This window comes from Babylonia areolata, chromosome 23 (genome assembly GCF_041734735.1).
Source record: "Babylonia areolata isolate BAREFJ2019XMU chromosome 23, ASM4173473v1, whole genome shotgun sequence".
NCBI classification, from domain to species: domain Eukaryota; kingdom Metazoa; phylum Mollusca; class Gastropoda; order Neogastropoda; family Buccinidae; genus Babylonia; species Babylonia areolata.
The window spans coordinates 35,183,951-35,210,270 of NC_134898.1; the positions used below are offsets into that span (position 1 = coordinate 35,183,951).

A 26,320-nucleotide genomic window follows, 5' to 3' on the forward strand; every position below is an offset into this window, starting at 1 on the left:
TGAAAACAAGAACATACCCAGCATGCACACCCCCGAAAACGGAGTATGGCTGCCAACATGGCAGGGTAAAAACGGTCATACACGTGAAAACTCACTCGTGTACATACGAGTGAACGTGGGAGTTGCAGCCTACAATCACATTAGAAAAATAAGACTTTCTTTCACAAAAGTATTTAATTTCTGTATCTCTTACAATTTTTGTTTTAGAATTTTATCATTACCCCTGTATCTTCAAACTTCCACGGCAAGGGGAGAGCACTTTATATATATATATATTTTTTTTTATCACAACAGATTTCTCTGTGTGAAATTCGGGCTGCTCTCCCCATGGAGAGCGCGTCGCTACACTACAGCGCCACCCTTTTTTCCCCCCTGTGTGCAGTTTTATTTGTTTTTCCTATCAAAGTTGATTTTTTTAACAGAATTTTGCCAGGGACAGCCCTTTTGTTGTCGTGGGTTCTTTTACGTACAGTAAGTGCATGCTGCACACGGAACCTCGGTCCAGACCACCACTCAGGGTCTAGTTGAGGGGGAGAAAATATCGGCGGCTGAGCCGTGATTCGAACCAGCACGCTCAGATTCTCTCGCTTCCTAAGCGGACGCGTTACCTCTAGGCCATTACTCCATATATATCTATATTGGTTTTTATTTGGGGGGTGGGGGGTGGGAGGGGATATATACAATCTGTGTTGGTTTTTATTGGGGGTGGGGGGGGGGGGGTGGGGGGGGGGAGTGGGGGACGGGGTTGTTGTTTTTTTATAGTTTATTTTACAAAATATTAAGCATGCATGAAAGAGCATTTAATTGTGTGTGTGTTTGTGTGGTACCTATGGCAGGGCCAGTGAGTTTTGTTCACACAACACAACCACACTCACATAAAAAAGACACAGAGAAAACAGTTAAGAATGCTATCAATTTAATATGAAAGCAAGCAAGTTGTAAAAATCAAGCAGTGAATAGAGTATCAAAGAAGTGATCAATAATGATGTTGCTAGCTCATACTAATGTATAATATGTTGATTTTTTAATGTATGCAGTTCATCTGAGAGCACAGGTGAAGCAAGCCCAATGATAATGGAAACCATACCAAAATCAATCATACACACCATTAAATTCTATCAAAGACTTGCTTACCAGCTAATATTTTACTTTTAAAAACACTTACACTGACAGATTCTTCAAACTATAAGAACTTATAAAAGTCAAGTATCCCAAGAAGAATCTTCAAACAATATATGGACAATGAAAACCAAGTCTCTAAACAAGAAACAATCTGCTTTTTGTGATTATTTTCTACTAGATGACAAAGGCATAATATATACAATGATAAGTGAAGAGTAACACATGATTTTGTTCATTCATATCAGCTATAAGCATTGTCACTGCAAGTGTTCTAAAAATGTGTCAAAAGTAAATCTAAACACAAAAAAACCCACAAAACACACACATATATATCACATTCAGATTCAGATATAAACATAATAAAACAGAAATCACATTCAGAGTCAGATATACACATAATAAAACAGACATCCTTTAATGAAAACACTGAGCACAAAATGTTGCTATGAACTTTTTTTTTTTTTTTTTTTTAAACTTTAAACAAGTAACAGAAAAAAATAAACACATGTATATTTCCATGATAAAAAAAACAAACAAACAAGAACTCTTTCTTCTCTCTCTCCTCTGGGAGAAGGAACTCTGTCCACACTCACACAAATTTCTTTTATTGACCCCCAAGACTAGCTCCACTTTCTGACATCACTCAAATTCCATTAGGCAGGTTTAGGGGTCATAACCTCTCCCTTCTTATGACACATCTTCAAATGTTATCTTTCCATTGCATTAAAACAGAGTTTAAGAACATACCTTACACGCTAACATCTAGAATTGAATTAAAGGGAAACAACATTAAAAAAAGTATCATTTGATCACTGGGGGTGGGGGAGGCGGGGTGAGGATACCAGGGTGCAAGAGGGTACCCATGTGCCAAGGGCAGTAACTCTGAATGTGTCCCAATGTTTTTCTTGGGAACATGTAAAAGTAGAAATGAGTTCAGCAGACACTGAAGAACATTTCAAGACAAGTCAACATCATTCTGTTTTAATGTAGTAGAAAGATAACATAGACAGTTGACAATACACTTTTGTCACATGCATCAGTGCACGCCATACTGTACAGGTCAATGTTCAAGACATTTCTGAATTAAGCATGTGAGCGTAAGTTCGAGATGTGACATAATGTATGAAGTGACGAAATAAGTTATTACCTCATGATGACTACTCTTTAGTCTTAGCACCCACACATTTTTTTCAAGAATGCCTGGCCATTGCATTCTGAACCACAAGGTGTACAACATGATAGGGTCTCCTCTGACAAATAGTTTGAGAGGATGACAAAGACAGAGAAAGATTCACAAACTTTCAGTGTTTGGGACTCGCATCCCAAAAACACTGATGTACGCAAACACATGGCTTGCATCAGGACCGAAGGAAGATACCTTGAGAAATTGGACAGTCTGCTTGCCTGTGTGTGTTTTCAGGATGCCACATCTCAGAACTTAGTGCTGTACAATTGGCGATGCACCTTTATCATATGCAACAATGCATGTCATACTGTACAATGGACAATACCCTTTCTTTGTTTACATCCCTGGTCATACTGTGCAATGGACAATACCCTTTGTTTGTTTACATCCCTGCAATTCAAACAAAGGGTATCTTTCCTAAAAAATAACAAACAAAAATCAAACAAGCCATAATGGAGAAAAAAGAAGATATTACTGCTTTCATTGTTGCTTAATGTCAAACCCACTGCACAGTCTAAACTGAATTCTAAACACAATACATTCTGTGCGTGTATTTCTGTTACGACTTCTCCCAAGTAACTGAAATTCCAATCCACACAACCCAGGTTTTACCTAGGTGCATTTCTGGCTTTGTTCATCTGTATTTTTCCTGCATGCAAGCTAATGGGCGGCATCACAAAGCATGCCTTTCTTCACTGCGTTGCTCTAAAATCATTTCAGAGCATTCCTTTCTTCAAATCACAGAATTCCTCTAAATTCACCAAAGCATTCCTTTCTCCAAATCACTGCATTCCTCTAAATTCACCAAAGCATTCCTTTCTCCAAATCTTTGCATTCCTCTAAATTCACCAAAGCATTCCTTTCTTCAAATCACTGCATTCCTCTAAATTCACCAAAGCATTCCTTTCTCCAAATCACTGCATTCCTTTAAATTCACCAAAGCATTCCTTTCTTCAAATCATTGCATTCCTCTAAATTCACCAAAGCATTCCTTTCCTCACTGCATTCTTCCCAATTCATCAAAGAGCATTCATTTCTTCATATCATAACAGTCCTCTAAATTCATCACAGATCATTCCTTTCTTCACAGCACTGCTCTAAATTCAATTCAAAGTATTATTCCTCATATCACAGCAATCCTCTAAATTCATCACAGAGCATTATTTCTTGACTCAAAGCATTCATCACATAGCATTCCTCTTCTCACATCGCAGCATTCCTCTCAATTCACCAAGACCATTCTTTTCCTCACAACATTCCTCTCAATTCATCACAGACCATTCTTTTCCTGACAACGTTCCTCTAAATCCATCACAGATCATTTCTTTCATCTTGGCATTTTTGAGGACTATTACTAATGAGCCTATACTGTACACCATTTTGTTTTTGTGTACTAATGTGAGTGAATTCAATCAGGACTTACGTCAAGCATCCCTGGTCAGGCATCATTCGATAACAACGGATACTACTGTTGCAAGGTTCTTTGCTGGCTGACCTATATTCAATGAACAAAGTATGAACCATATTGTTCTTTTGAGATTTGTACATATCATTTTTTCATATTCAAATATTCTTTCACTTCTTTATTTGTTTTTTGTTGTTGTTGTTTTTCTCAAGGCCTAAGCGTGTTGGGTTACGCTGCTGGTCAAGCATCTGCTCAGCAGATGTGGTGTAGCATATATGGATTTGCCCGAAGGCAGTGACGCCACCTTGAGCTACTGATACTGATCACTATATCTCTCTTCTGATCACAGGCTATTTTCATTTTGTTTACATGGATTACACACACACACACACATATATATATATATATATACTTTTTTTTTCTTGTTGTGATGATGATAAAAAAACCAAAACAACCAGTGTGTCTTCAAAACATGGAAAGCACAACAAACACACCCTTAACTTGGAATGCTCAAGTCAAAACACGGAAAGCGCAACAAACACACCCTTAACTTGGAATGCTCAAGTCAAAACATGGAAAGCACAACAAACACACCCTTAACTTGGAAAGCTCAAGTCCTGAAGAAGTGAGGGGAAAGGCACATATTAATAATATATCACACATGCTGACTGGTAATCAACAACAAGAATAAATGATTTCTTCTTTTCGTTAGAAAAATATCATCATGATATAGAATCTCTGCTTTGATTCATGCAAACTGGTCATGTAAATATCAATATCTGCAACATTTTAAAGGTTGAATAAGAAAAGAAATATCTGTCTATCTGTCTGTCTTTTGTGAAGGATTATGACTCTCACATTAGGAGCCAAACTGCACTGGCTCTTAGTGCGGCAGCCTTGGGTGCTGGTTGGCTTTTGGGAACCATCCCAACGCTAACTGTCCAAAAATCTTATTGGCCAAGAGAGTGGGGATGCAACTTGGGGAAGACACTCTGCACTATAATCAAATTCTGGTCCAAATAGCCAGGACAGCAGTTGCCTCCTCTACAAATATATATATATATATATATATATATATATACACACACACACACATACACACACAATGTATTTGTTTATCTATATCAAATAATAATGAAAATACCTGCATGAAAAAAAGTCAACAAAACGCAAGGCATATCATAAACGCCATGAGCTTTCTTCAACAAGACCAGAGAAATGAGAAACAACGCGTATTCTTGAGAATTTGGTCCCCCCCTTTTCTTTGAATGGAAAAACAATTAAAACTGTATGCTTGCATGGGACTTTGGGTTGAAATTTCCCACAACAAAAACACAGCAATAGTAGAAACTGTAGTAGTAGTACTAGTCGTAACAAAAAAACAAACAAACAAAAAACAACAACAACAACAACAAAAAAACCCAGCAAAGATTGGAGGCCGTTCTCATGTCATGTATTATCTCCCTTGACTTGCTGATCCACAGCAAAAAGTAGCTGGCTTCTTTTCTTTTCTTCTTTTTGGGATTGGGGGTTGAAGGGTAGGGTTTAAAAAAAAAAAATCTTAACAAAAATTTTTAAAAAATTTTTTTTAACAAACTTTGTTATAATATGGCACATCTTTATATGGAAAAATTCACCAAGTACACTGTAAAAATCATGGCACATCTTTATATGAAAAAAATCACCAAGTATACTGTAAAAATCAATCTCGGCAGTTAGTCAAAAGTAAGAAATAAATGAAATGAAGAATGTTCAGAGCAAACATACGATTCTGATAAGGATTCTAAGAACAATATATATTTCATTTTTATCCTCTCCAAACTACAAAGTAAGCACTAACAACAAAATGTACAAACACACTACATATACAAACTAATAACCCTAGCTTACTAATACATGTTCATGAGCAGTTAACAACAATGTAAATATACCCAAACAATACAGTAACAAAGATGAAATAACTGGTTAAATAAAAAAACAAAATGTAAAAACAAACAAAAAAAACAACAAAAAACAAACAAACAAAACCCAAAAAACAAACACACACACACACACACACAAAAGGTAGAAAATAAAATTGAAAAAAAATCAATAGAATTTGCTCCAGTCCATAACCAAGCAAAAAGCTCAATGATAGCAACAATAAAAAGAAAGTTCTGAAACAACAGCAACACACTTAAAAAACAAAACAAAAACAAAAAACCAGAATGTCTTGAGCGATTGTAAGCATTTGGGAATGTACAATATCTTAAAGTAAGCATGCAAGGGGGTTTGGGGATGATGGGGTAAGTAAATCTTCAGGTGGGGAGGAAAGAATAAGATGGAAAATGGCTCAAAAAAAAAAGAAAAAAAAAAAAAAAAGAAGAAAAAAAGAAAAAGAAAAAAAGATGGAAAATGGTTCATGTAAATGGGAGAGGACTGAGTGGAGGAAGATGGGGAAGGGGAGGGTAGTGCATGTATGCCATACTTGGAGATGGACAGTGGCCATGCATCAGTGGTTTCAGCATGTATTGTATCCATCACATCCTCCTGCAGCAATGGTTGCAATCAGCGATGCCATTGCCCGCCATTACCCCCTCCTGCTGTAACATCCACACACGGTATTCCGGGGCCTTTCCAGCCGGAAACCCAGTGCTAAATGGTGGTAAGCTGGAAAAGTGAAGGACTCAAACTCCTTTCCACACTCAAGGCATCGCTTCCTCCCTCCGTTCTGGTCGAGGTGGTGTGTCCAGAACTGTTTGCAGAATACGCAGGAAGAACACAGGACACAGTGACCACAGTCCTGCAGGACTTCCTTCTCCCTGGCTCTGCAGTGTAGGCACCTTGTACCTGGAAAGCAGTGTTGCAATCTTCACTTCTGATCCCGACATGTCAGAAGAGGCTTGCTAGCAGAAAGTTTCTTACTGGACTCTGCAAGTTCAAATTTCTCAGGTTTTCCAAACGATAATAATGATGGATTTATCTTTTCCTATTGGACTCCGCAAGTTCAAATTTCTTAGGTTTTCCAAACGATTATAATAATGAATCTTTCTTTTCCTATTGTACTGTGCGAGTTCAGGTTTTCTGAGCGATTATAACGACACATCTACTTTGTAGGTGATGGAGTATGTTTTGCTGTTTCTACTCTTTGTTTTATATTACTGCAAATGTTATTGTGTTGAAAGTTCATGACAATGTCAGTTTAGTTCAGCCATGTTTGCACACAAAAATATATTGACACCTATACATTTACTTCTTCATTCACACACATGTAGTGCGCACGTGCGCATGCACACACACAAACACACACACACTACTTCACAGGTAAACACTTAATGCTTTTAAAATAAAATAAAAAACGTCACATGCAACTGTGGAGGACAAATGTCAAATACACATTAGCTTTTTGAATGTGCGGCCTTAAAGCCCTTTCTACCCAGATTTTTGGAAAAAAAAGTTTAAAGATGTTGATAATTTTGTACTGCCATTAAAAACTTCTGAAAGTTTGTTTCGCAGTCCAGTTAAACATTATGATTTAAGTGGAGGACTGCTGCAGCTGTTGAGAAGAGGCAGGCTAGAAAGTCAGGGGCAATAGATTGGACTATTCAGCCATCTGCGCACTCACAGATAGATTCATGAGCATCCTTCCCCCCACCCCACCACCACCCTCCCCCCATCCCCCATCTGGATGACAACGATGGTCATCATCGATCTCGATGGACACACCACCATGATTTAAGTTCACAGTTTATTTTGTACTAGGTTCTTGCTCCTTTGCATATGGACCCCCCCCCCCCCCCAACCCCCCCCCCCTAAAATCACATTATGTGGACAGAAGAACACAAGCACATGCACACACACAAATTTATACTTATTTCAGACCTGAAAAAACAATATATATATAATCTTTCTACAGGGAAGGGGAGGTGGAGGAGGGGGAAGACATACAGTCTATTCAAACATGCTTGCCTTCTTCAGTGACAGGCGGTGATCCTGACAACCAAACTCCTTCTTTGCTGTACTCAAATTCTGCCATCAATGGACTGGCTGTCTCAGATGCTGGCATGGGTCGATCTGAATCTCCCTCAGATTCTGACACCTGGACAGGCGCCATGTTCTCTTGTGCAAGACCATGCTCACTCCATACGTACTGTGGCTTGGGCAGTGGTCTGTGTGGGTGCACGTTCATTGCTTCCTCAGTCTCTGCTGAACTTTCCGGGACATGTCGCCTGAGTAGGTGTGGGTCAATGGAAAGCTGGGGAATTGATGTACATATGCATGAGTCAGTTTCTGAGAAAAAAAAAAAAAAAAAAAGTGACGGCAGTGTGGATAAAACTACAAGCATTTTGCAGGACCATGCACAATGTATGAATTGTAAAAACACAGGATTGAAGTCAGTGTTCAATAACAATGTTTGGAAACTTAGTACTCGCAAGTGTACATGTGTCTTTCTATGTATTGAACTGAAACCAAATCGTTATATACGACACCAAATTTTAAGTCAACGTTATATACGACACCAAATTTTAAGTCAACATTATAGTTTGATGCATGTGTTTGTAGTGCTTTGCGTATCCAGATGAACGAAGGGAAATAACTCCGGCTGATCCCTGTTTGGTGGAATAAACGTGGCTTGCACAGAAGCACTCTGTGTGGGCTCCATTTGTCCCTCTACATGATATTAAAAACATGTTTGCAATTTACCTTTACTTTTAGGTTATGAAAAAAGAGCAGAGCTCTTGTTTAATAAAGTAATGTTGAAAGTTTTCTTGGGTGTGTGTGTGTGTGTGTGTGTGTGTTTGCTGTTTAATTCAGTAATTGTCAGGTTGTGTTTTTGCTGCATCTGACTTATTTTCTCTTTGTGAGAAAATAAAGTTATCTCATCTTTGACAAAAGTCATTCCAATCTTGTACTAATACATTAGACCAGATTGGAAGAAGATAGGGTAGCTGTAAAAACTCACCTGTTCATTATTTGGAGCATTTACAAATGGAGTGAACCAAAAATTTAAGATACCAGGCGTTTGGCTCACAAACGATTTTTTAAAATGTGCACAGTTAAACTACACAGAAAAGCAGACAAACATTCTACATTTATTCACGATTTGGGTAAGGAGACAATTAACACCAATAGATAGGGTGGCAATATCAAAATCACTCATTTTGTCAAAACTAATACATTTATGGCTGCTTCTCCCCAACTCTCCTCTCACACCTTTTTCCAAATGTTGCAGAATGTGTGTTACCAATCTGTATGGAATAATAAAAAAGATAAGATTAGCCGAGAAACAGCGCATGAGACTATAAAAAAAAGAGGACTAGTTTAGAGAATAAAAAAAAATTAAAAAATAACAGTAAATTCAGTTTGCATATAATCTGGCTTCTTTTTTATTTTTTTGGTGCCCATCCCAGAGGTGAAATATTGTTTTAAACAAGATGACTGGAAAGAACTGAATTTTTCCTATTTTTATGCCAAATTTGGTGTCAACTGACAAAGTATTTGCAGAGAAAATGTCAATGTTAAAGTTTACCATGGACACACACACACACACACACACATACACACAGACAACTGAACACCGGGTTAAAACACAGACTCACTTTGTTTACACAAGTGAGTCAATGATTATATAACTCTTTATTTCATGTAATTGGTTTTTGGCCTGTGTACATTTGTTCGTCCTTTCACATCTGTGAGACTGCATATTTGTTGTTGCGTGTGTGTGTGTGTGTGTGTGTGTGTGTGTGTGTGTTAGAGAGAGACACGCACAAAGAAAGAATGAGAGAGATAGAGAGGTGAAACTGAAAAGACTCACTGAGACAGAATGTCTGTCAGACTGGCTGGCTGAAATCGCCAACACTCACCTCAGTTTCTTTGTCTTGCTTGCGCTGCGTGTTTTCAGCTCTCTGTTGTTGGAAGGTGGCGATGTGAGTACAGGCAGGGAACCACCGTGCATGCTCTTCCAAAGGGTCGTCTTGACTCTCCCAATCCTGGAGACCCTCACCACAGCAAAACCATCTCACCAGATCTGCAGGACCTGTGCAGACATCCAAACCCTAAAGATCTAGATGTCATGTTGTCTTATACAGCAGGCAGGATAAGCTCGCAACAATGTATGTCTACATAGTGTGCATAGTTATGCACACTCAGACACACACGTGTGTAACGTGTGTGTGTGTGTGTTCGCAAGAGAATTTAACTCCTGTATGTTTCTGTTGAAGCCTTGCATTTACCCTAAAATAAAATTCCCTTGTGACAAAATAATCAAAAGTTTACCAGATGTGTGTGCATGTGTACTGAACACCTGACGATTCAAAGCAATGACCTGGCTTGATTCTGAAAACATCTGGCTAAAATTGTGAACAGATTTCAGTAAACATACTATATTACTAATGTGGCAGTGTGAACCAAAAATAAATAAATAAATAATGAAATAAAATGAAATAAAATATAAATAAATAATAAAATAAAATAAATTAAATGAAATGAAATAAAATAAGTCAATAAATATAACAAATAGAAAAGAGATTAAATTGCATAAAAAGAAAAAAAAAAGAAAAAAGAAGAAGAAGAAAATAAGTATTTAATATATAAATAAATAAAGCCCAGGGGTTATTTCCGTTAGAAAATAAATGAAGGCTTAGCTGCTCACATTAAATTTTATTTAAAAGTATTTGCAGAGAAAATGGCAATGTTAAAGTTTACCATGGACACACAGACACACACAGACAACTGAACACCGGGTTAAAACATAGACTCACTTTGTTTACACAAGTGAGTCAATAAAATAAGTATTTAACATATAAATAAATAAAGCCCAGGGGTTATTTCCCTTAGAAAACAAATGAAGGCTTAGCTGCTCACATTAAATTTATAATTTGCAGGATCCCACCACACCCACAACACACTCACCTGACTACGAGTAATACAGAACAACACACGGATACGACAAACAACAATATCAACACCCAGTCATACAGTCTAATCAGGACACAATAAAAAATTTACAAAACAAATATACAGCCTCACTAACAATACACAGATTATAACAGAGACTGCTTTATCATATTCAAACAACCATTTATTAATCAAGGAGTATTTTAGAAGGGGCTTATGGGGTGGACAATGTGTCAAAAAATCAAAAAAACGCAAGAACACACAACCATGCATCTCTAACTTCTCCCACAATTATTTCACAAACAAAAACTACAACCAAAAAAACCTATAAATTTTCCTGTCCTCCTATTAACAACAAAACCCGGTCCCAAAATTTGGCAAATCCTAATCTTAACCCCTTACTAAACCCAAATTTTGCTGTTCCTACTCCTAATCCAAATCCCTCTAAAAACAACAACAAAAAAACCAAAAAAAAACAACAAAAAAAACCGCTGCTGCCGCGCCTCTGCACACAAAACAAGCAGCCAACGGCAATTTTCAATAAAACAATCTAACATACATCAGAGCCACAGCAGCTTATCTCAATACTCATTATATAAAAGAGACAATCAATTGTCACTCCTAGGTAGTGACAATTAAATCATGCCATTTAGAGAATAAACTATCTTTAAGGTAATCACAAAACACACCCTTCAAAACACTGTGGAACACACACACACACACACAAAACCCTTATTCTTTTCTTTGGTAACATCTTATAAAACTTAAAATATAAGACTGCAAGAAACAGTCCCAGAGATCTCTTGGCACATTTCAAAAATAAGATCCACACGTGGATGCCCAAAATGGCAAATCAAACATCAGTGTCAACCACAGTAACACCCCAGCATGCACCTGACAGTGTTATTAAAACACTAACAATATTGTTTGTAGCACCAACAGACAACAGTGGCTCCTGTGATATCTGAACTCAGATCTATTCTCTTCTTTCTCAAATCCACTTTCCACTCCCGCGTTTTTCGTTTTATAAAACCTGGAGAAAATCTTAACCAGATCTACTCAATTTGGCATCATCTTTTTTATAATTCTACAGACAAACAAAATAGTATCTTTCATCTATTTCTACCAACTAACATTTATGCATCTGTAATCATTTTATACAGAAAATTTACCTTTATAACAACAGGCTAAACTACTACAGGGTGCTGAACATGGCGGCTTCTTGGTGTCTCTGTAAAAACTAAAATCGGACTATTCACATCAAATTTAAAGTAAAATCCATAAAATTAATCATTTAACAAAAATAATCCTAAAAATAAAATTAAAATACTCATCAATACTACAAATACTCTTGGTTAATAAATTAAAAAGAAAAGCATTAATTAAAAAAAAAAAATAAAAACTTCCAAATCTTTTTACCTCAATAATGCACAACACAACAAAACGGGCGGTAATTGGAACTTCAGTCCACACTACCACACTAACAACAATAAGACTGAGAAGATGAAGAGAAAATAAAACAAGAAAGATACAAGGTTTCTTCACAGTAATTACATAAATGCCTCCCAAACATTCACTCATTTCAACACTATATTATCTGATGATGCAAAATTGAAGAATATAACGTGATAATCACCTGTGTTTTGCATAGCTCAAGGTAAAATGGTCGCCATACTTACCTTTGATTGGAAACAATATACAAAAACCTATTTAACAGCAAATGCTACTCAAATCATAAAGTCTAAATCTAAACTAGGACACTGAGATTTTGAGTGTATGTGTGGGGGGGAGCGGGTTGAGTGTGTGTGTAGGCGTGTGTGTGTTGGAGGTGTGGGGTGCGTGCGTGCGTGTGTGAGTACATGCATGTGTGCGTGTTGTATATGCGTGTAATGATGGTGCAAATTTAAAGTAATTCAAGACTAAAGACTGGTTTACTGTTTATACATAAGTACTGACAAGCACAAAAAACCCAAAAACAACATAACTGAAGCAGAGTACGTAAAAGCAGTATATATACATCAACATATAATTATACAAATGATAATTCTGGGGGGAGAAATGGGTGTTTCCTTGCATGTTTGCATGATCTGATCAAATGAATTATTTATGTATTTGCAATAGTTTTAACTTTATGTCAGAATACCATGTTCAATTATCATTATGTGTTTTCTCTTTTGTATGTTTGTTGACTCACTTGTGTAAACAAAGTGAGTCTATGTTTTAACCCGGTGTTTGGTTGTGTGTGTGTTTGTGTGTGTGTGTGTGTGTGTGTGTGTGTGTGTGTGATATGTGTGTGTGTGTATGTGTGTGTGTGTGTGTGTGTGTGTGTGTGTGTGTGTGTGTGTGTGTGTGTGTGTGTGTGTGTGTGTGTGTGTCCATGGTAAACTTTAACATTGACATTTTCTCTGCAAATACTTTGTCAGTTGACACCAAATTAGGCATAAAAATAGGAAAAATTCAGTTCTTTCCAGTCATCTTGTTTAAAACAATATTGCACCTCTGGGATGGGCACAATTTTTTTTTTTTTTTTAAGCCAAATCATATGCAAACTGCATTTACTGTTATATTTATATTTTTGGTATTCTATAAACTTGGCACTTGATCTGATATTCTGACACAACAAGAGCAGTCATTTTTATCATTTTTTGTTCAAAAAGGAACTTCTTTTGCTAAGCATGGAAGTTATATTTATTTTGCAAACAATTTGGTGCAGATAGTAAAAAAGGGAAATTAATCTGTAATTAATGCTGGGGGACTTAATTTGCTTTAAACTGATCTTTCTCATCTTAAGCATTACATTTTTAAATTATACTCAATACATAAAAAGCTTGTGTGTTTTACTCTCAGTGTACAGGGCTTTCACTATGTTCATTCACCCAAGTGGTCTTTTTCAGAAAATACTAAAATCAATACGAGTGGACTTTACAGATCTATTGGCTGAGTCCTGAAGGTCATGGGCAAAAATCAATTGTGCACACATATTTATACACATTCAAAGCGCGTGCTCATACTCTTCGCGAACGCAAACGACGCCATTTTGTTTCAAGTTGTTGACCTGCCTGTTCAATCCTATATTCGAAGGACAATACACGATAACATGTGATGGAAAGTTGGAGAAGGAGACCATTAAATATTTATTCAGAGAAAGATTTGTGAACGCCTCATCACTTACTGGATTAAGCCCCAAACTGCCATAAAAATATCCACAGGATCAGTCGGAATTCACAGTCAAAAATTGTAAACCATGCGAGTTAATACCCTTGAATTGATCACGATGAAAGGAAAAAAATTCCAGTCTTGACTTTTCTCAAAATGAAGTCCTTTTCACTTCTTACGATGTTTAGAAGTACTTGTACTTGATTCTACATGTTATTAGTTTAGCAAAATACTCAATTTTCATATCAACTTTAAAACTATAAAACTAGAATGAACATAAAAGAGAAATTGAATCGACCGTGTCGTACTACATTCCCGGCGGGTGTAACTAAACTTGTACATCTATTTAGATCTAGAGAAAACAGCTAAATGTTGCAGTGTGATTGCGGCGATAGCCACGTCTCCTTTACCGCAGACTTAAAAAGAATTTTTTATTGCCCTTAAAGATTTTTTGAATGCCCAAGGTACACCAGAATAATATGATTTAAACAGCGTTCTCACTGCGAATACCGCAATTGATTTATCGCCCTTTAAAAAAGTATGTTCAAATATTAAATTTTAGAACGTCAGTTAAGAAGCCATGATAGTGTGATGGGTAAGACAGTTTCTTCTCACCCATACACGCGGGGTTCGAATCTGGTTAGGACTTTTTTTTTCCCTCTTAACCCGAAGCTTTATAATAACATATACAGAACACATTTTAACGATTAGATTTTTTTTTTTTTTTTAAGTGCATCACAAGTGAGTCTTGAAGGCCTTGTCTCTCTTGTTACATCTATTTTGTCCCCTTTTCCTCTCTAAAATATACACGTACCTTTGTCAGTTGTCTATGATTATATTATAAACACGGAAATTAAAAAAAAAAATTAAAAAAAATTAAATAATGAAAATAAAAAGTTTTTTGACATGTTAAAGTCAGTTGAGGAGGAAGAAGAAATTTGTTAAACATCCCATCAGACATGCTGGTAATAGCAGTCAGGGGGCTGCACTAAATTCAGCATTCTTTCAATCTCACCTGTATAGTAGAATCCTGCCTTGGCCATTTCCTCTGGTGACTGATTCTGGCTGTGGGGCCAGCCTGTGTTTCTGAAGGTGTCAAGCCTAGCGTGGGTTGTTGTTAAGTCCTGTCTCCCAGGATGCCTCAATCTCTGCTGCAAAATCACACAAGCTAATTTACACAATTTCCAGCTTTCTCAGGATGCACAGTTCCTTTCCCATGTGTGTGTGTATGGCTGTCTGTGTTTGCAGAGGTGCTATTTAAGCATGGATGTCTACCGTAGTCTGATGTAATGGTTTAAAATGTCTGACTCATTTCAACTGAGAAGAGGTTGCACATATGTGTGTGTGTGTGTGTGTGTGTGTGTGTGTGTGATTGCACAAATATGTGCCTCTCTCTCTCTCTCTCACACACACATACTCAGTTTATTATTTGATTATAAACACAAACTCTGTCCTTTTTCTTTTCTCTTAGTGTATCCTTTAAGGGCAGTTCTTTCTCTTTTTTTTTATCTTAAACAGAAGACAACTCAGTAAATGAACCCCAACATTATTGACTCATGTGTGTAAGCACAGTGACTCTATGTTATAACCTGGTGTTTAGTTGTGTGTGTTTGTTTGTTTGTTTGTTTGTGTGTGTGTGTGTGTGTGTGTGTGTGTGTTGTGGTAAACTTTAACATTGCCATTTTCTCTGGAAATAATTTTTTCTGCCAATACGAAATTTGGCTTAAACATAGCATGAAAAAAAATCTTCACAGTCATACCAATAATAGGTTGTAAGTCTCCTGAATGAAGCTGAATTTGCAGATCATCACTGGTTTATTTCGTTGAGATTCATTCCAAAATCCGAAAATTCTAAAAACCGCATCCCACTGAGTTGCTAGAAGTGTTTGGTGAGAAGAGAACATGACCTAGTTTTTCTTGTTCACAATTAAAAGGAAAGAAATACAAATTCTGGACAGAACACATACAGTGATACTAACTACACCACTGATGTGTTTACTGCACACAATATTCTAAAGTGGACACTGAATTAACTGGAATGAACATACACGAAAATTTGAATCGAACGTTTCTTTCAGCCCGTTGTAGACTGGTTTGTGCAGATCTAGAGATCTACCATGTGTTGCGATGTAACTGAAGTGATAGCAATGACGAAATAAAAGAATAACTCATTAACTGAGATACACTAAAACACACAAAAAACATGCTTTAAACAGTGTTATCACGTCCAATAAAATGATGTTTATCACACAAAGAAGAAAACGTCAACATTGCTGTAAGTATCAAATTTAGGCAAATGATGTCAGATGTGCCCCAGCAGTGGGGATTAGTCAACTTGTTTCAGAACTGAACATGCATGGTTCAATCCCGCTCGTGGGCCTTTTTTTTCTTTTCTTTCTACTCTCTCTATATTTAATACAGAACACTTTTCAATGATTTTTTTATCACTTTTTTCCCTCATGATTCCTTTACTGGACAAAGCGCGAAGCACAAGTGAGTCTTGAAGGCTTTGTCTCTTGTTTTCTTCACTGTTGAATAGGAAAAAAAAACTTACGCTTCTATGAAAGTCATCTTCTCCTCTTAGACTCATGTCCCCCTCATCTTCTTCAGGCACTGGCGTTGTGCTGTAACTAGTGGAATGACTGCCACTCTCACTCTCAGCAGACTCCTCCTCTGGCAGACACACATCCACACAAACTGCATCAACATGCTGCTCCCGCAGACTGGAATTTCAAACAAAACAATTACAGTTTGCAAAATTTCCATCTGCTTAAAAAAAAAACCCCACCTGTGATTTAGTTCACACACACACACACATACACACACACACCACAAAAAAAAAGAAAAAAAGAGAACACTCTCTCCCATCAATTGCATAATCTTTGCTACAGAATAACCTGACTCTACATGCACAGAGAAAAACACTTGGAACCCTCCCAGTGCCGACTGTCCTAAAACCCTCTTGGCCAAGAGAGAGGGGATATAACTTGGGCAAGACACACTCCATGGAAAATTCAAGCCCAGATAGTCGGGACAGCAGCTGCCTCCTCTGCTGTCCCGACAGTCTTAGGCAGACATGACTCACTATAATACTGCAATTCTAAGAGATTTCACACCTGAAAGCTTTGACTAAAACCTAGTCTGCTTGCCGAAGACCATGTAAGCTTAAATGGAGGCTGGTACATACTGCTCTTTTGATGGAGTAAGCTATGATGTGGAATCACTTAGCCATTTAGTATATCAGATAAATGATGAAGAGAATAGCAAATCAGCAGGTCCCAAATGGTGCTGAGCTTTTTCTTTGGTCATCCAAAAGAGGCACGGTATTGTATTCCATTGCATTGTATTGTATTGTATTGTACTGTATTGTATTGTATTGTACTGTATGCAGCATTTTGCCAGGGATAACCCTGTCGTTGCCATGGGTTCTTTTACACATGCTAAGTGCATGATGCACACGGGATCTCAGTTTATTGTCTCATCCAAATGACAACCATCAAGACCACCACTCAAGGTCTACTGGGGGGGGGGGGGGGGGGGGGGGGGAAGAAAATACTGGCGACAGTGCAGTCAAATTCTATTAATAGGAAGCAAGCAAGCAACAACCATTTTGCCCTTCAGGTTCCAAAAATTCCAGGCTGGTGATTCCTGTTTGCCCTCTGTAGAAATAGTCTCCCATGACTTGAAGTTGTGTGCCCTTGACTGAAGACAGAAGAGGTATATTGCCTTCCCCCCAAAATGTTGACCATGATGTCACCATTAGGTGATTTTTTACTTAGTTGTGTAAACAAAGTGAGTCTATTCAGTTCCCTGTATTCAGTTGTCTGTGTCTGTGTCTGTGTGTGTGTGTGTGCATGTGTGTGCGTGTCTCAGGTAAACTTCAACAAATTCATTTTCTCTGGATATAATTTGTCTGTCAATACCAAATATGGATCAAACAATGTAGGAAAAAAAATCTTCACAGTTATAAATACCAACAATGGGTTTTAAGTCTTCTGATTTCAGTCGCATTTCTGAATCATTAACTGTTTATTTCATTGAGGCTCCAGATTAAAAAAAAAAAAAAAAAAACAACCCCAAAAAACCAAAAAAACAACAACATAATTTGGCTGTTCTCAGTTGCCAGAACCTACGTTTGTTTAGAAGACAGCATATAACGCTGTTTTTCTTGTTCACAATGAAAAGAAAAGAAATTCAAATTCTGGACAGAACACATACAATGACACTAAGTACACCACTGACTTGTTTACTGCATATGAAAATTCAAAAGTGGATACTGGATTAACTGGAATGAACATAAAAGTAAAACTGAATCAACAGTATCATGTTTCGATCAGCCGGCTGTAGACTGGCTTGTGCTGATCTGGAGAAACAGCTACATGTTGCAGTGTGCCTGAAGCGATGGCAACATCTCCTTTACCGCCAGATTAAAAGAATTTCTTAAAATAAATGAGATATATATAAAAAAAAGAAAGTGATTTAAAAAATGTTATAACCTCGAATACAATATTTATCAAGCTAAATAAAACATTGCTTTGAATATAAATTTGGTCATATGACGTCAGATACGCTGTAAGCGTTCTTGCTTCCAAACTGACAATAACATGCATGATTTGATTCTGCTAGTATGCCTTTTTTTCCCTCCCAAGCTTAATATTTCATACAGAACACGCTTTAATGATTTGTTTTCCATATTTAAAACAAAAAGATTCCATTACTGGATTTTAAGCGCGTATAAAAAATGAGTCTTGAAGGTCTTGCCTCTATTGTTTTTTAATAGTTCCCTTGAAATGCTTTTGATGGTTTCTCCAGTCAGACCCAGGCCAGTCTTCTCCATAATGTTTCAGAAAACTTGCTTTAAAGATTTCATGTGTCCTCAAAAAGAGTTTGGATTTATTGATACTGGAAGTGTTCCAAAGGCATCTGCTTTTTTATGTAAATGTTTCTGAAAAATAAATGTTCCTTTGTATTCTCCCTAGCTGGTTAGTATACTTTCCGAGTCAAACTGGTTCAAGTTAACTCTCTCCATACGAACGGCGAAAGAGAAGACGTTAACAGCGTTTCACCCCAATTACCACCATCAAAATATTGCAAGCGGAAGGCTCTAAAACTGAAGAGGTGAATGTTGACAAAGAATACCGCAATTCTGATGACGGAAGCTAAAGGCTGGGTCATTCAGACACCCACTGGACATCCGAGGGGTCTGTGTAGAGGAGAAGAGAGGACTGGCCGTACTGAGTGAGTTAAGCTACAGCCAATAGGTTCACTCAGCAGGTCAGATATCATGGATTAACGTAGTACTAAAACCCTCCCTGGGCCTCATCAACTTCTAAGTGTGATTTTCTCCCTTTTAAAAGTGACAAGTTATTTCTGCCTTTATCTATTCTGTATAGTGGCATGCACTCTCGTTAACTGTCTGTGGCTAACAGTGGACTGGATGACAAGAATGTGCATTTTCAAATTCATGGTACGCACAAAAAAGTGACCACAGAATAATAACCAATTAGAAACCCTTATTTTGATCTTTTATACCCCATGTACCCATTTCTTGCTCTTTTGCAAAAGGATTCTTTTTTTTCTTTTTCATTGAGAAGTGGGGGGAGAAGGAGAGGCTGAGGAGGGGAGGTTTAATTGTACATATACAAATTTATACATTATAACCTAATATTATTTAGTGATTGAAATGTTTCAGTGGTAAATTAGTACCATGGAAGATCACATACCTTCAGACTGTCGGCTGTGTTCTGTATGTTGATCCTCGGGTGGATCATCGTTCCCTGAACTGGCATCAGAACTCATTTTTCAGATATTCTGAAATACACAACATTTACAATCCATTAAGGACAACAACCACTGGAAAGTGAAACACAAAAGCAAAAACAATGACAACAGCACTGATGATATTCAATTCAATTCAGTTAAAAAAACAACAACCCAACCTTATTCAGTTATTGTCTGCCTCATGCAATTAAAACTGAAAATTTTCTTTTGGCTCATTCATATGAACGTCAACAAATATCAAAGCAAGAAATGAATGAGTAAATGGCACACCCTTCCCTGATAAAAGAGTGCACATCAGTTATCATGCAGAATGAAAAACATTCAGGTAAGATATTACATTTTATGGTGAAGTGAAACAACACTATGTGCGTGTGTCAAAGTCAAGTCAAATTTTTTATTTCAAGATGGTAACTGAATAAGCAACGACTGCTTTCTTTTACATCAAGCCATCTGAAAATCTTATACTTCCGTTCATATACGAATCATGCAAAAAATCAAAATGAAATACACATAATTAGCATTTACAATACATTTACAACACATCCCCTCATATACACATACAGTGATACACCCTCTTACACCAAGCAAACCTCCACCAAAGGCATATATATATATATATATATATATATAACATTTCACAAATCATGATATTGGTAACTAATAGATAGAGATTTGTATTTTTGTTCATCTTTTGGACAGTTAATAAGATGATTTTTCATATTTTTCTTAACACATTAACTTTTTATTCGATATACATGTATCTTTTAAAATGAGTGGAAGGTTATTCCATAAATTTCCACCAGAGGAAGCTGGATTTATAAAGGTTGCTTCTAGGTCTAGGTATACATAACATATGGTTGTGTCTGCGGTCATTAGTTTTCAAAGTTTGTTATCTTTTGGGGAGCATATCCATATATCACATTATGCATGCAAACAGCCTTGATGAAGAACAGCCTGTTGTGGAAAGATAATACATTAAGTAGTTTGTAATCAATATGGGTCAGGGAGTTTGACTTCAACAATACTAATTTTAATGCTCTTTTATACATACGATGAATAAATTTTAAGTTTGTATTGCTGCAGTTGTCCCATAAAGTTGATGCATAATCGATGATTGGCAGAACATGAGCACAGAAAAAAAGCTTTTGTCAATGAACATCTAGGATCTTTTTTATTTTTGCTAACTGACATATTTTGCTGGAGAGACGTTTTCCTAAGTAAGTTATATGGTCAGTCCAAGAGAGATCTTTGTCAATAAAGACACCCAGTGTGATTCTACCTCTTCAATTCTATTTACTCCCAGGAAAAGTGGTTTGAATATGTGTTTCATCCTTTGTCTTTTTTGTCATGCTGCTGCATACATGCATTTAGTTTTCTGTGTGTTTAAGGACATATGATTTAATTGTGTCCAATCACTAAGTCTCTGAATGTTGTCTTGAAGATCATCTGTGAGTTTACAGGCACCTGAATTGCTTGAATGAAGGGAAGTGTCATCTGCAAACATTTCACATTTACATGTCATGGAACAAGGCAAGTCATTAACATAAACAGAAAATAACATTGGCCCTAAGATGGATCCCTGTGGTACTCCATATGTGTGTGTGTGTGTGTGTGTGTGTGTGTGTGTGTATTTGTATTTGCATTTCTTTTTATCACAACAGATTTCTCTGTGTGAAATTCTGGCTGCTCTCCCCAGGGAGAGCACATTGCTACACTACAGTGCCACCGATTTTTGACTCACTTGTGTAAACAAGTGAGTCTATGTTTTAACCCGGTGTTCGGTTGTCTGTGTGTGTGTGTGTGTGTGTGTGTGTGTGTGTGTGTGTCTGTGTGTCCGTGGTAAACTTTAACATTGACATTTTCTCTGCAACTACTTTGTCAGTTGACACCAAATTTGGCATAAAAATAGGAAAAATTCAGTTCTTTCCAGTCATCTTGTTTAAAACAATATTGCGCCTCTGGGATGGGCACAAAAAAATAAAGAATGAAGCCTAATTATATACAAACTGCATTTACTGTTATATTTATATTTTTTGTATTCTCTAAACTTGGCACTTTGATCTGATATTCTGACCCAACAGCTAGAGCAGTCATTATTATCATTTTTTGTTCAAACAGGAACTTCTTTTCCTAAGCATGGAAGTTTTATTTATTTTGCAAACGTTTTGATGCAGATAGTAAAAAAGGGAAATTACTCTGTAATGCTAGTGGAGTTAATTTGCTTTAAACTGATCTTTCTCATCTTAAACATTACATTTTGAAACAAGAGAGGCAAGGCCTTCAAGACTCACTTGTGATGCACTTTAAAAAAAATCCAAGCTTTTTATGTATTGAGTATAATTTCAAAATGTAATGTTTAAGATGAGAAAGATCAGTTTAAAGCAAACTAAGTTCCCCAGCAGAGTAATTTCCCTTGTTTTAATGTCTCCACCAAAACGTTTGCAATAAATAAAACTTCCATGCTTAGCAAAGGAAGTTCCTGTTTGAACAAAAAATGATAATAATATATATCTTTAAGCAACTCCAATAAAATAAAATAATAAAAATTAAAAAAAGAAAAAAGAAAAAAAGAAAGAAGAAGTAGTAATGTGATAGAAAAGCCAGAAAAAGATCAAATTCACTGGAACAGCACTGGCCGTTTTCTCAAGTCTGAAATCTGTTTTAAAACAACATTAGAAACACCAACATTAGAAAAAATTCATTGGCTAACCAAATTGCACAAACATGGAATGCACTACCAATCAAAGTTAAACTTGCACAAAATACTAACACGTTCAAAAATCTCCTTGACAACACCATCTTTAAAGAAATTTTTTTTTTTACTATGATGAATACAACAAAGTTTCTTGGCAAAGTGTACTTGTGTACACCACCCAACAACAACAAACAAAAGATGAAAATAAATAAATAAAAGAAAATGGAAGAAGTGAAGATGAAGATTCGATGGGGACATAAAAAGGCCAAGAGGTCTAGGCAGATGATTGCCAGTCCCTATACTACTACTACTACTAAAAGGCATACACAAACACACACACACTCTCTCTCTCTCATATATACTATGTATAGCAACAATATCAAATTCTGGAAAGTATATATACAGAGAGAGAGAGATTCTGAATGAATGGGTCACACACAGGAGCGAGACTTTTTTCTTCAGTTCAGTTGTTAAAATGTGCGGGGGGCCTGATGCCGCTGTGACAGCAGAAATGCCTCTGTGACAGCAGAAACTGACTTGACTTGGCCTTCTTGTTTCTGGTTCCGCGACAACTGAAAATTTTTGCTCGACATATAAGTTCAACTTTCGTGCCACTTATCATTTGTCCGTTCTTTGAATACTCTTTCGGTTCTTAACTTTCATGGAGTAAAACGCACGTTTGCACTAACAAATGAAAATTATAACTTTTTTATTCGTGTTGTTAACACGTGGAATTCACTACCACCTACAGATACATTTGCAAAAGATACTAACAGTTTTAATAACTTTCTGGACTGCGATCCAAATTTCGGTAATATGTTTGATACATTTGACGAATAATTGCTTTGATACATCTAACATGAAGCATGCAGTGCAGACCACAAAGATACTAATAAAAAGAGGGGACGTTTATTGGCCGTGAGGCCTAAAGGCAAAAATGCCAATCCCTACAACAACTACTACTACTACACTTTCAGTTTCAGCGGACAGAGTCGCCATGTTGCCTTATAAGGAACGTCACAGAGCTGAAGGGGCTGAACTATTCACTAACGTCCGGTTTTGTGACGAACGCAATGGATGAAGTTGTGCAGAAATTTATAGCCCAGACACTTTACTTTGTAATCTTCTAGATACATGAACTACAACATTTCAGATAGAAAGTATATGATATCGTTTTTCCTCACCAGTTTTCGTCAGCTCCTGCTGATCGTCCCAACGAGAATTCCTCACTCCCAGTCACAAGATCCAAATAAAAGGTCACTTCCTGTTATGTCACTGATCTAAAGTTATCTACAACAGTGATCGTGGGAGAGGCAGGTCAAACTGAAATAAAACACGCACTATATGCTTGGAATAATTTTTAACGAACACGAAAACTCTGCCATTAAAAATCTGTCACGTTTCGTTTCTCAAAACGCATTCCGGATTCAACAAAACAATGAAAAACACTGTGATCGAGTTTGATTATCATAGTTATTTTATCGGCTGTTACAGTCTGATGTACAAGTATAAAGATCTCTCTCATTCTGTTTCTGTTCCTATTTGTCTGCCCCCACCCCCTCACACACAAACACATACGAAATTGATAGACAGATAGCATGAAAGCCCGGGTAGATGGACAGATTCGGTGACACAGAAATACAGATAGATACATTTGATTAAATTTTGATTTGTGTCTTACATCATAATATTAGACTTACGTCATCCTCTGTTGGGTATTAAATCTCTCTCTCTCTCTCTCTCTCTCTCTCTCCCTCCCTCTCTCTCAGTTTCTCGCTCTGTCACACACACACACACACGCACACGTGGTGTAGCGTATATGGATTTGTCCGAACGCAGTGACGCCTCCTTGAGCTACTGAAGCTGAAACTGAAACACACACACACACACACGCGCGCGCACACACACACGCACACACACACACACACACACACACACACTCTCTCTCTCTCTCTCTCTCTTGATTGTACTATTGTAATGCATGTTGGTATCTTTGTTTCTGGCGTTTATCTTTTTTGAAAAAAATGGACAAAAAATAGATAATTGATGTTATGACGCAATTATGTATCAGCTGTATTTGTAATTTTGTAATCAGGGTGTCTTTTTTCATCTTTTTTTTCTTAACGTTCTTTTCTTTCTCTCTTTTTAAAAAAAATATTTTTTTTTAAAGTAGGGCAATGTGTGCTTATAGTAATCACAACACTCAAAGGAAATGAAAAATATACAATGCGTATACATTCATATGTTGTTGTTTTGTTGTTTGTTTTTGTTTTTTGTTTTTTTGCAAAAGCTTTTGTTTTTTCCCCGCTCTGTGGCTGGCTCCTCCCATTTTGTGCGTGTGTGTGTGTGTGTGAAAGAAACACGTACGATGTCCCTAGCAACGACAAGACGTCACCAGTCGTTAAGGAAGAGGGCGCGTTCGGGATTTCCCGTTTGGCAAAGTCACGGAAGTGAGATGTCGGGTTTGTCCGACAAACGCTTTTCTCAGAAACTGTGAACTTGCTCTAAATGAGCTCTACCAAAGAACAGTTCGTGTGCATGGATGTATCTTGGACACGCTACCAAACTGTTTGTGTTTTGTGAACAACGGTAAGTACTTTGCTAACCAAGCTTTGTTTGTTTTGTTTTAATACTAGAAATTAATCGATCGAGGGAGACTGCGTGAGAATTAGATTTTGTCCCCTTCCGGTCCCTTAGGAGCGGGTCTCTGTGTCTACAGGCCTAGCTATGTTCCACACTGGTCTATGTTCCCTGGGTTAATATATTCATTATGACCCACCCCCATCCCCCTCTTCCCTGACCCCCGTTTCTGGTCTTGTTCCCTGAGCTGAGGTCTATGTTTTCCAGTTCCCCTTCGTCTTGATTCCAACAACAATTAATTTTAACACACAGGCCCGGCTATTTATAGTATCCAGGTCGAATGAGTGTTGCTGCTTCATCGCATTGGAGGACGAAATGTACTTGATCGTTTTCAGAAGAATATACCGTCTTCGTTTCCATTCCATTTATTTCAAAATGGACAAAATAAATCTGAAGTTTCTCAAACTGATGAGTGTTCTCATATCTGTTCCTTAAACGACCGAACCGGTGATCAGCCAAATCATACCGATATACCAGTCGCCGGAGTCTAAATCTTGCAATACACATGCAGCGGCCGGAATAATTCATACCGAGTATAAATCTTGTTGTGGTATAACCACACCTTACATGTCTATCAATAATCTGTCTACTATACATGTTTATTTTATTACAAGAATTCCGCAATCATTTTAAGTGTTGGCAAAATATGTAAGCCATACCTACCGCCGTGGCAAACTTTTAATACAACCAATTAATACGGCCGCCCAGCTGATTCAATAATACATGGTCAAATGTCAGTTTTTACGCAGACAAATGTGTCACAGTACATTTGAAACCTAGTTTCCTTACCATAGTAGTACATTGGCATCATCAAAATGGTATCACATTGTGAAGTTCAGACAGAAAGAGAGGGGGCACTTGGGGACGGGGTCGGTGCCGGAGGAAACTGTTCACGAAAGAACTCATGGTGCTTCAGCAGAACCTCGCCGACCACTAAGGCCATCTCAAGCTCAGGCTATCGCCACGTTACATCTACTATATGGGGGGAGACTGATAACTAAAACTGACAGGGGGAGACAGGGCTGACGAAATGGGGAAAGAGAAGCCAATTATGGATCATTCACCTCATATATCAGTGGCCTGGACACAGCAGCAGCATAACTCCCCACCTCCCGGTCTATAACCATAATTATCTATCTATCTACCTATCTATCTATCTATCTATCTAGTATACATCAGTATAGATAGATAGATACTCAGTAGACATTGTAGATATACAAAACTTGAAAGCAAGAAAAAGAAAAAGAAAGAAAGATAGATAGATATCATAGATGTTGTTTCCGATCACATGCCTCGTCTAATAATGGAGGAAACGTCGTAATTTAGGAGACCAAAAAATCATCATCATCCAATATCACTGTGCACTGACGTGTTCGGCGGAAAGACAGATAAATAAGAAAGAAAGAAACTTGAGAAACGAACACACACACACACACACACACACACACACACACACACA

At 37.2% G+C, this 26,320-nt stretch overlaps 2 protein-coding genes across 5 annotated transcripts in view; one reads left to right on the forward strand and one right to left on the reverse strand.

Moving 5' to 3' along the window:
• Nucleotides 1-899: 899 nt before the first annotated feature.
• LOC143298323 (uncharacterized) overlaps nucleotides 900-26,320 on the reverse strand; it is a 36,026-nt gene continuing 10,605 nt past the window's right edge. For 2 of the 4 annotated variants that reach the window (XM_076611162.1, XM_076611160.1), the window contains 6 exons: nucleotides 19,469-19,556; nucleotides 16,300-16,418; nucleotides 14,761-14,896; nucleotides 9,557-9,729; nucleotides 7,662-7,947; nucleotides 900-6,542 (listed from right to left, as the gene is read on the reverse strand). In XM_076611162.1, coding sequence (XP_076467277.1) covers nucleotides 6,283-6,542; nucleotides 7,662-7,947; nucleotides 9,557-9,729; nucleotides 14,761-14,896; nucleotides 16,300-16,418; nucleotides 19,469-19,544 — 1,050 coding nt within the window. In that variant the 5' untranslated portion in view covers nucleotides 19,545-19,556 and the 3' untranslated portion in view covers nucleotides 900-6,282. Of the gene's footprint in view, nucleotides 6,543-7,661; nucleotides 7,948-9,556; nucleotides 9,730-14,760; nucleotides 14,897-16,299; nucleotides 16,419-19,468; nucleotides 19,557-23,405; nucleotides 23,865-26,320 lie in introns of those variants that run through there. The other 2 variants (XM_076611163.1, XM_076611159.1) reach the window with 2 other exon arrangements.
• The window catches only part of LOC143298322 (uncharacterized), a 29,986-nt gene continuing 28,286 nt past the window's right edge, over nucleotides 24,621-26,320 (forward strand). The window contains exon 1 of the mRNA XM_076611158.1: nucleotides 24,621-24,810. The gene's annotated coding sequence lies outside the window, so the exon portion shown is untranslated. The remainder of the gene's footprint in view (nucleotides 24,811-26,320) is intronic.